At 41.2% G+C, this 10,310-nt stretch overlaps 1 protein-coding gene across 1 annotated transcript; it reads right to left on the bottom strand.

The window, feature by feature from the left end:
• Positions 1 to 675: 675 nt before the first annotated feature.
• On the bottom strand, positions 676 to 10,266 carry lrwd1 (leucine-rich repeats and WD repeat domain containing 1). Its single transcript, XM_061803238.1, has 16 exons — positions 10,225 to 10,266; positions 9,032 to 9,118; positions 8,714 to 8,948; positions 8,265 to 8,384; positions 8,050 to 8,196; positions 7,597 to 7,731; positions 6,293 to 6,640; positions 5,638 to 5,752; positions 5,470 to 5,564; positions 4,329 to 4,539; positions 4,168 to 4,240; positions 2,937 to 3,080; positions 2,756 to 2,859; positions 2,245 to 2,403; positions 1,698 to 1,804; positions 676 to 1,588 (listed from the first exon to the last, which is right to left on the bottom strand). The coding sequence occupies exons 2-16, from the start codon at positions 9,109 to 9,111 to the stop codon at positions 1,442 to 1,444; spliced, it is 2,220 nt and encodes a 739-aa protein (XP_061659222.1). The 5' UTR covers positions 9,112 to 9,118; positions 10,225 to 10,266; the 3' UTR covers positions 676 to 1,441.
• Between the last annotated feature and the right edge of the window lie 44 nt (positions 10,267 to 10,310).

The following is a 10,310-nucleotide window of genomic DNA, read 5'->3' as shown; positions in this document are numbered from 1 at the left end:
TGATTTAGTGGGGGGGGGGGGGGGTAAGAGATTCACCAGGAGACAGCCGAGCCAATCGACGGGCCGATCAGGGCATCAGGGGCGGACCTTACGTCCATACGCATGACGACAGCCGAGCCAATCAGCAGCCCAATAAAGGGCAACAGGGGCGGAGCTTATGTCCCCACGCATTCTCACCCAAACGTGTGAAAAACTTGGTAAACATTTCGCAGCTGAGAGGCGAACGCCAGCAGCGCTGGTAAATATTAATCAGTTTATACAGGTCAAACGTTGAAATGTATGACTGTAATCAGCATCTGCAAATATAAAAATGGTAGTGTTGTTTTCCCTCCAACTTGGACAGAACACAAACTCTGCAGGTTAAAAACAAAAAAAAAAACTGGATAAAAATTCGGGTGAAACGCTCACACTGGATTTAAATTATATTAACATAAATGTGACAAAGTCCTTTAATATTTATTTTTTTTAAATCCATCAATACTTTGTGCAACTACCATTTTCAAATGAGAATAACTTTTGCGAGTTAAAAGTTGGGAAAGTTTATGAATTAGATCAGATGTTTAGCACCAAGAAGGTGAGGACTTTGCCAATGTCCCTATATTTATGGACCAGACACCTTACTGTATGTAAATATATATTTTAATCAGTTAATATTTTAGTCAGTACATTTTTTCTTAAAAATATACCAGAATAAAATTATTGTGGGCATTTCTGCCACCTTTTATGGCCTTGTGCCAGAACCATAGTTTAACATTTACAAGGATGAAAAAGAAAATAATGCCAACCGTGAAACAATGACAATTTCACTTTTATTCAAAATATGTTGTAGTTAGGTATTTAGTATTTAGGTCCTCTACAGGAGCTAAACAAAAGTATCCAGTAGGATCAAAAATGAAAAAATTACAAACGAATTGCAAACTCCACGCAAGCGGATCAAACCCGGGATCTCAGAACTGCGAGGCCAATGCCTTCCAGCTGATCCAACGTGCCGGCAGTGTCAGAACATTTTCATAAAATGCAATACAGGTTAAAGAAAAAAAATAAATCACAGTACTTAAAATGTGTCATGTTAACTTTGCTCTTTCAACACAATACTGTGTTTCTGTGGAACTCTCTCAAATAAAAGTACAGTGATGAAATCATCGGAAAAAAATGTCACACAGTGACCATTTCTTCAGTACAACTGGCCAGTTTAGAAGATTAAAATACTGTATATCAAAAAGGATCTTATACTGGGATTACAAGTAAAAAAAAAAAAAATAGCTGAGGTGGTATGCGTGTTTGCATACTGTAGTAGTGGCTCACGTTACACCGTATTCCGAAACCACTGACCTCTTGAATTTTGGAATGGAACCCAAAGAACATTGGGTACACGGACGAGTGTCGACTCTCGCCGGACACTTCATCATACAAGTCGTATTAATAGTTCGTATTCAATTTCTCAGGGCGCCCTCTTCCACACCGTCACCATGTTCTTGTCACTGAGGGCCACCAGGTACTGGAGGTCGGGGTCCGTGGCCAAGCAGTTGATGGACGGCCCCTCTAATTGGCCCAGGCCCTCGCGGACGGGAGCGGGCCACTGGAGCACCTGAGCAGAACGGGCGACACGTTAACGGGTGGCCAGAACCTGCGAAGAGGTTGTTTTTTTTTTTTTCCTCCCTTCTCCGGCTAAACGCTGACGACCCGGACCCACTTACCTCCGTGGGTCCGATGGGCTTCTCAGCCTGGAACCTGTCCTGGAGGTTAGCGATGTGGTACGTCCAAACCTTCCCTTCGCTGTCGCCACAAACGACGTAAGAACGTCCTGAAGGCAGATGGGTTAGTTATTTCATATATTATGCATTACCACTCATTTGTCAGTCCTCTGGATAATTCCATTACAATATTACCGTCTCTGAATTGTAATAAGTAAATATGTAAATTGACTCAGAGGATAATGAGTAAAACAAGCGGCTAACCCTACTCACATATTCATTGACTGAGGAGCCAACATAGTCAGACAGGAGGAAGCAATGTTTATAATTGCTTAGAAAAGAAGAGTGAAAAGATTCATCTCGAAAGTTTTTTTTTTTTTTTAAATCCAGGTAAAAAAATTAAAATGAACAAAAAGCCACAGCCGTGCGGAAGAATACACGCCGACAGGAGGTATATTTGTGCCCTATCTTGTTGTTTTGTTGTCATTTTCAACGACTGGCATGCGTGTCAGTTTGTTTCCCGTCGGCCCCGGTGGGCTGCGGGGCTTACCGGGGCAAGTGTTGAGCGCCAGGTAAGGAATCTCCGTGCGGGCCCAGCGCAGCTTGGCCAGGACGATGGCGCGTACGCAGCGGCTCTTGTCGGGCTGCTGCGATCGTGTCCGGTTCCAGCTCCACAGGTAGATGCAGCTGTGCGTGAAGTTCTTGGAGGCTGATCGTGACGACAACAACTTTAGCGTTAGCTGTAACACGGGTGGGCCCACTAACTTCTGTCTCATATCTAATTCCTCCTCTTATCTCACAAAATAATTGGATCATTATTTGTTGGTTGTTTATTTATTTATTTTAGTTATTATTGTTGTAAACAATTGAAAATATCAACTTAAAATAAATTGAAATTAGCAAAACTCTAACAGTGCCGCAAACGATTTATAAATGCAATATTTGTCTAAATGAAACTCCACAACACACTTAAACGTAGTTTCTTGACACCATGCCATGGGAGAGCACCAGCGCACCTCTTTTGAATGAAGAGTTGCTGTGGCTAATGAGCGTCCACTTACCCACGATGTCATCAGTGAGGAAACGGAGCCCATCAATGGTGTGGTAGTTGAGGTCTTTGTCTTCATTCTCATAAACCGGAAAGGTTACCTCTGCTTCTTTAGACCTTCAGAACCCGTGTCGACACTTGCGTTAAATGATGTTTGAGCTGACCACTGCCAGAGTCAAACTTTTCACACCGACCTCTTGGTGGCACCGTTGGCAGTGAGCTGCGCGTTGTAGTAGCGCAGGCCGTCGTCGCATGCCGCCAAAAGCTGCGTGTCGGGCCTGGTGGGCGGAAGGCAGATGTGCAGTGGGGTGGAGCTGCTCTCCAAGACCAGAAGCTGCCTGGAGGCAACAAATGAGGACAATAAACTTCTACAAATACGACTTGAAATTTAAAAAATTCCATTATTAGTGAGAGACAGAAGATTAAGTAGTGGACCTATAAACGGTGACTTTTTTCACACGCTTTCAACCCTGCAGTTTATGCAGTGATGAGGCTAATTTGTGCATTTTTTCCTACCGGCCACAAGGGGCACTCAAGCAGAAAAGGAAAGAATGAGACCGGTGGAATATATGTGCTGAGGAAGTGATTTTACCGGTATGTTTTTTTTTTTTTAACCAACCGTGTTAGCGCCACGCTAGCGTGTTGCTGCCGTGTCTCAGTGATTTTTACCGGTATGTTTTTTTAACCGGCATTGTTAGTGCCGCGCTAGCGTTAGCGCCACGCTAGCATGTTGCTGCTGTGTTACTGGCATGTCTCAGTGAGTTTTAACGGTATGTTTTTTTAACCAACCCTGTTAGTGCTGTGTTACCGTGTTGCTACTGTGTAGCTGCCGCGGCTGTGTGTTGTTTTTTTTTTAAAACAGCCCTGTTCATGTTACCATGTTAAGCTAAGCTAAGGTATTAAAACTTTGAAAACTCTTTTCGTGTACTGTCTTTCTTTGTAAATATCCCATGTTTCAATGTGGGTTTCAACATGGGCACCTGCAGCTTTTATACAGGTGCGGCTTATGTATTTACCAAATGGTATTTCCTTTGCAAATGTACTGAGTGAGGCTTATGATCAGGTGGGCTCTGTAGGCCGGAAATTACGGTATGTGTCGAGTCTATTGTAGGGCTGCAGCTGTTGAATATTTTTTAGAACTTTGTATTCTAATAATATCTCATCAAGGAATTGAACAAAAATGGATTTTGGGTAGTAAACACATGCATGGGAAGTCCAGGTGTTGTTGTCCACTTTGGGTCATTGTTCTACTGTAGTATCAGTGACTTTGAGTGTGTATGGCTTTAAAAGGCAGCGGCTTGCGTGATTAGTGACATGGGAATTCCAGACTGAGAGCGCACAGTGGTCTGGCTGTTAACTGGTTAACCGAGACACCGATATGGTCAAACACACTTCTTAAAAATATATATTTTTTAAAGGACTTACACAACTTTAAAGTTGTACTTGCTGTCCACCCCTCCGATGTCCCACAGGACTATCTTGTTGTCGTAACAGCCCGCTGCAAGAGATACAAGAACAGTGGCTCTTTCAATATCCCGCCGGAGAAACTGTTGTTTTATTTTGTCGAGGTGACAGTGTTTGCTTACTGAAGAGGAAGTTGCCCTGGCGGTGGTTGAAACAGAGAACTGACAACGCCCTGCGGCTCGCCCGGAACTCGCCATAGGCCACGTTGCACCGGGGGTGGATCAGCTTGACCAGGCCTCGCTTCCCGCCCGCCGCCAGGATGCTGCACGGCTGCACCGGGTCATCGGCCCCTCGGGACATTTGCACAGTGGACCACGCCAGCGAGAAAAATTCCTTTTGAAGAGAAACACCAAACTTATTCATGTTTATTTATCGGGTTGGAGGAGATTAAGGGCTTTGTATAACAGTTCCTCTGGGTTTTTATATGTATTCAGAATCGGAACTAGGGCTATGCTACACATGAATTACAAAGATAACATACAGTGTAGGCAAAAATAGGTTTAGTAATACCAGTTTAGAATTATGGTTTGTATAATTACCTAGATCTCCCAATAGTTTATTGGATAGAAAAACAAACGCACTTCGCTCATTCACAGCCAACCGTTCAAGTTACAATGGCATCAATAGCTTGGACAAAACGTACATATCAAAAATGTGAAACTATAACTCTACTTTTGGCCCACCGTGTATAATTTAGATCATTTTCCATGTTGAATTTCAACAATCAGCATAAACAGTGTGCAATCTGAAACTACAGATTTTGATGCTGATGCATATTTTGATAAATACAAATAAATACACTGAATAAAAATAATCTAAAAATGTTGCACTGTTGACATCCAACATCCAAGTCTATTTCCAAACTTATTTTTTCAATGTTTAAAATTTTAAATTCTATATAAAAACACAGTATACTTCAAGTTACAGGCTTTTTTACTGGACAATGAGATGAATACAAAAAATATAAACACCTATTAAAAATAATGTATTTGTTTTTTAAATATATAAATATTTTTTTATAATACCGCCCAAAAACAGGACAATATTTTTTTTCAACAGTTGATTGGAAAATATATTTTAAAAATAAATTTATGGGATATACAGTTTTAGAAGTTACTTTATTATTCTGAGAAAAATGTTTGGGTTTTTTTTGGATGCAGGCTTTTTCATGCACAGTAGCAGGAGTTGAACCCCCTAAAAACTCCTCCTTGGCCGGGGTAATAAAGAGAAACAATAATGAGGTGAACAAGTCACAAGACAAACCTCTCCAGTCGCTTTATACTTCTTCATTACCACGCCAGTCTCACAGTCGATCACACACAAAGAGTCTCCACCGCATGTAGCAACCAAGCGACTTCCTGTGCAATTTAAAAAAAATGTCATCACCACAGGTCATGACTAATCAGACAAGCGAGAGTCTTAAACAACTACCAGAGGAGTCAGGCTGAGGCTGGAAGGCACAGGACCAAAGTTGAGTGGAGAAGTCTTCTGGGTTGTCCTGCTTGCTGTGACACTGCAAGACGTGAAGAGGCTCCAGACGCACCGGCTGCAAAACAATCAACATGGACCATCATTATTATGTTTAACTTTTCCTGTAGGGGCTAGGGTTTGATTGGAGCTGGCAATATACCCGTAATATAATTATAGCAGCTTACTGAGTCACTTAGTCATGACTTTCCTCTTCATATGCAGTACAGTTTCTGTAAAATACTCCCCCTCGTGGCCAATGGGCGCATTCACTAAAAGTAGTACATCGCCAATGTGAACTAAACCATGAAATCAAGATGCACAAAACTTTTTTTTACATTGAATTATACAATTTCTTTTTGATTGTTTTTTTTTTTGTTTTTTTACAAAGTATAAGATTGTAGAGTATTATTTTAGTTACTAAAAACTAATTTTGTTTATTTTTTTGTGGAGCTGAAACAGACTGCCATTTCCACTCATTTCAGTGGCATAGGATGATTTCAGGTATGAGTGCTTCGGTTCATAAGTCATACCACCACCACTGTGCTGAAAATTCCTTGACACATGCAGAGAGCCATTAGAAGCCAAACAAATCGAAATGAGTTTAGCGCTTGTATACCTGTGTCTTGTTGATGCTCTTCATCACATCATCACTCGTCTCCTTCCGTCCACTCTTCGCACCATTCACTGGCACTATTCTGGGCGGTGTCCCAATTTTGCTGGCGGCCTCTTTTTTCGCAGAGGAACGGGTAGATGTCGAGAGACATTGACCCCCAGCGGTGGGGCTCACAGGAACGGTGCCACTGGTGATTGTCCGGCTTTTCGGACGGAGTTTGATTTTCCCGGCGCTGCCCTCGGCCGAAGAGGACACCGCAGGTTCGGATCGCGCCATTTTGCGAGGAGATAGCTGCAAGTCGCTGTCTCTCAATGCCGGCGCTTGCTTCCTTTTCACGGGGGTGAGGACCTCCTGGATGATGAGCACACAGCATGAATGCAGGGTCTGATGATTTTAGTGCAAACTTTTACACACGGGCCCTACTTTATCGTGGAGTTCCGTTTCTACAAGAGCGACTTTACTCAAATTTCTATGCAGGTTGGAACTCACCCACCAGAATCTATCACAAACCTCCACTAACACAACACGGGAGCCAAATGTGTCATAAATGCTGCGTGTCCCAAAAGTCACTTTATACTTCCTTTTGTCTATTTTGTTTCAGTTGTCATTTGAACAGGTGTGAAGCCATCAGCATTTGACAGCATCAGCTTTGCAGTTTTATGAAGCATACTGACATTAGAGCAGTGTTGCAAACTTTGCGCACAGCGTAGCATTATTTTTGTCCCCTAACTGCAGTTTAGCACCAGTTTGCAGAGCTTCACATTGTTCCGACATGTAAAACAATTTATGCTCTCTATGGCAGGTTAGTTGAAACTGGATCTGTTCTTGACTAACTACCCCAGTTGAATACACCAAACTTCCAATTGCGTTTCAACAGCGTTCAGTTCATCAAAGAAAATCGTCTTTCCTTCATGTTAATTAATCTCTTGTAAAACCCTTTTTTGCGGCACATTAATTCAAGTCCATTTTTGAAATTTATTACTATCACATTGTCATTAAATGAATATATAAAGCTTGTCTGACTTAAAACATAATCTCCGGAGCATGAACACAAGTACGGGACAAATGATTTCCCAACACATATCATAAATATTTGTGGAAAAATAATTGAGCGTGCCTGCCCGTGGTTTGTACTCTTACGTGTCACTGATGTGTTAGTACTCTAAGTCACAATACGAATAAATATTTCTGCGAAAGACACTTTTAAAACATACGTATAAATCCAATGAAAAACAGTAACAACGGCGGCAACTGGGCGAAGCCTTTTGTGCTGCATGACTCACGCCGCTACGTAAACTAGTTCTTACCGAGTCGCTTTCAACACTGGAAACTGAAGATCTCGTGGAGCGATCACCGTGTATTTGGCTTACGGTGGTTTTGTTTGACAAATCCTCCTTTGGTTCCGTCAGAGAGCGCAGGTACTCCCGAGCCAGGATCCCAACCTGAAAGACACACGATGGAAAACTTGACGTTACAGTTCCTGCCGGATGAGCTGCAAAAAATATTGTGCCATGATCCGGTTATAACACATAACTGTAAAGCTTGGAGAACAAAGACGATTTACTTTATTTATTGATTTACTCCTCAACATAAATCACAGTATTTATGTCCACATCGCTCACAACAAAAGTGACTACACCCCTGAGTGAAAATGTCTAAATTACCAATGTCACCACTACGCTTAAAATCATCAGAGGGAGTGAAAAGAAGGTGCTAGAGACAGTAAATATGAGAAAAATCGCACAGCCATTTTTCACTACCTTCCATTTGGTGAAGTCGCTGAGCGAACTGGGTCCGTACTTCACCTGCCTCCGCGCCGCATCAACAAAGTCCTCTTCCAGGGCAGCCATTTTATCCATTGTGAGAGGATCCGGGAGGCTGTAGTTCCTCTCCCACAAGGCAATGATCTACGAGACAGATTGTCAGGGGACATCTTCGACCGGAAACACGCTAGAGAGACGCCATGTTTCTGTACCCTGGTGCGCAGGTTCTTTGTGAACACAAAGCGCACGTGATTGGCCGTGGTAGTGATGTGTTTGCCGTTGTAACTGCGCAAATTATCCAGCAGCGTCATTAGCTTGTAACTGTCACTTACCTGCGGAAGAAAACACGACAGTGACTAAAACAATGAAATTATACATTTCAGAAAGCTTCATTTCCTGTCTCCTATTTAAAAATATATATTTTTTTAAAAATAAGTAACAAGTACAAGTAATAATAAATGAACAAAACAAATAATACAATATTTAAAAACATTAGAAATACAATACTGAAAAATAATAAATTACCAAAACTTTCAACTACCTCTTAGGATGCTGCTACATTCCCTCAATGTTACTTATATATTATTGTTATTATATAATACTATTTCAATAGTTTTTCACCTAAGTTAGCATTCCATAAACCTGTTCTTTTCCCCCTTACGGTGATATAAAGGTTGTCCTCCATCTTGACCTCCTCCAGGCTGCATAAAGCCGCAATCGAGTCGACGTCCTCCATCTGGTTGTCGCTGAGGTCAAGGAAGATGAGCTTAGGTAGCTCCAAATTTTTGGGGAACTCTTGCAGTCTGTTCCCAGACAGATCCCAGCGTTCCAGGGACCGGAGGCGGGACAGCAGCTTGACCGGCAAGTCTGTCGATTTCAGTCCGAGCTTGGAAAGACTGCAAAGGAGCTCAAGTTTGCTTTGGTGTCGCGAGGAACCGGCGGGGGAAAAAGTTGTAAATAAATCCTATAACATGCTTACTTTAATGACTTGATCTCCTCGAGTCTTTTGGTTTTTGGAGAACCTTTCTCTAGTAGAACCTTCTCAGTTATCTTCTTCATTGTTTCTCTGGGGAAACGCATGTGAAGCACTTTCAGTAAAAGACGAGGTCAAGTCGAAGAAAGAACAGTCGCCTGGTTGGAGGTGTGATGAACTAGTCGCAACCACGCCCAAATACCCAAATCCCAATTTGACCTACACAGAATAATATCAAAGGTTTCAGCGACATGTATAAGTTAATGTAGAGATGGGTCTGGTGTCTTTGACCGATATATGGCAATTTGATGTAAGGTATATCTTTTTTTTTTAACGTCAATGTATGCTTGCTTGCCTAAAACTGGGTAAGCTTAAAAGAACAATTTATTTAAATTTTCAGATAATTATTTTTAAAAATACTTCTGACCCAGGGATCTTCCTGGACTTTTTGATTTTTGTTTGAACTTTATACTGAAAATAAGAATAAAATTTCAGTTTTGTTGACATTTTGAAAAACTACTCAACGTGGAAAACTTCGGGGAGCTATTTATTTGTTTTTATTTAAATCTATAAGACATACTCCTGAGCATGAAAACTCTCTGGATTTTTATTAGCATTTTAATCATGTCTATTGCCTAAAAAAAAGGTATACATGTTTAAAATCTCAAAAGCTGTTTAATAAACGAAGTGTTATAATTTGTATCATGCAAAAATTGTACACCAATATCCCCTTCTTCTGGAGACGAATATGAGCTACAAATCTTGGTTACCCCATCTCTACAACATATGGAGACTTTTTACCTCCTAATGTGAATTAATTTGTCTACCAGTGTACTAGAACAAATATTCGACTGATTTGAGCTTTCTTTTCCCTCCTTTCCCCTTTTTACTCTCATCTTTTGAGCTTTAAATGTTTCTTCCATAGGAACAAACAGATAGTGATTACTTAAGATGCTCCTCGTGGATCAAAACAACTCGGTCCCACGCTACATTCGCATTGACTTGAAAATTTATGGATGAAAACTCGCCATTTTGTACATTCTGTACTGTAAACTGAACTCGTCATGACCACTGTTAGTCAATTTTTAGGACGTAACTTAAACTAGTTCTATTTCATACATATTATTATGCCTAAATTTGCGTAAAGATATGAAACTACATAGCTAAATTAGGTAATATAAGCTTTAAAATGTACTTACGATGGATGGAGCTCAGCAACAAATACGCACAACTGAAACTTACCCGGGTACAAAGACGTAATTCCGGTGGGCGTGTTCTAAAACGG

Source organism: Syngnathoides biaculeatus, chromosome 18, assembly GCF_019802595.1.
Source record: "Syngnathoides biaculeatus isolate LvHL_M chromosome 18, ASM1980259v1, whole genome shotgun sequence".
In the NCBI taxonomy this organism is placed as follows: Eukaryota; Metazoa; Chordata; class Actinopteri; order Syngnathiformes; family Syngnathidae; genus Syngnathoides; species Syngnathoides biaculeatus.
This window is presented reverse-complemented; position numbering and strand designations above follow the sequence as displayed.

Coding starts and splice junctions, on each gene's coding strand:
- lrwd1 (XM_061803238.1), bottom strand. CDS start 9,111: ATGAAGAAGATAACTGAGAAGGTTCTACTAGAGAAAGGTTCTCCAAAA. Junction 8,949..9,031: donor GAGGAGATCAAGTCATTAAA/GTAAGCATGTTA, acceptor GCTCCTTTGCAG/TCTTTCCAAGCTCGGACTGA. Junction 3,081..4,167: donor AAGTACAACTTTAAAGTTGT/GTAAGTCCTTTA, acceptor TGTTGCCTCCAG/GCAGCTTCTGGTCTTGGAGA.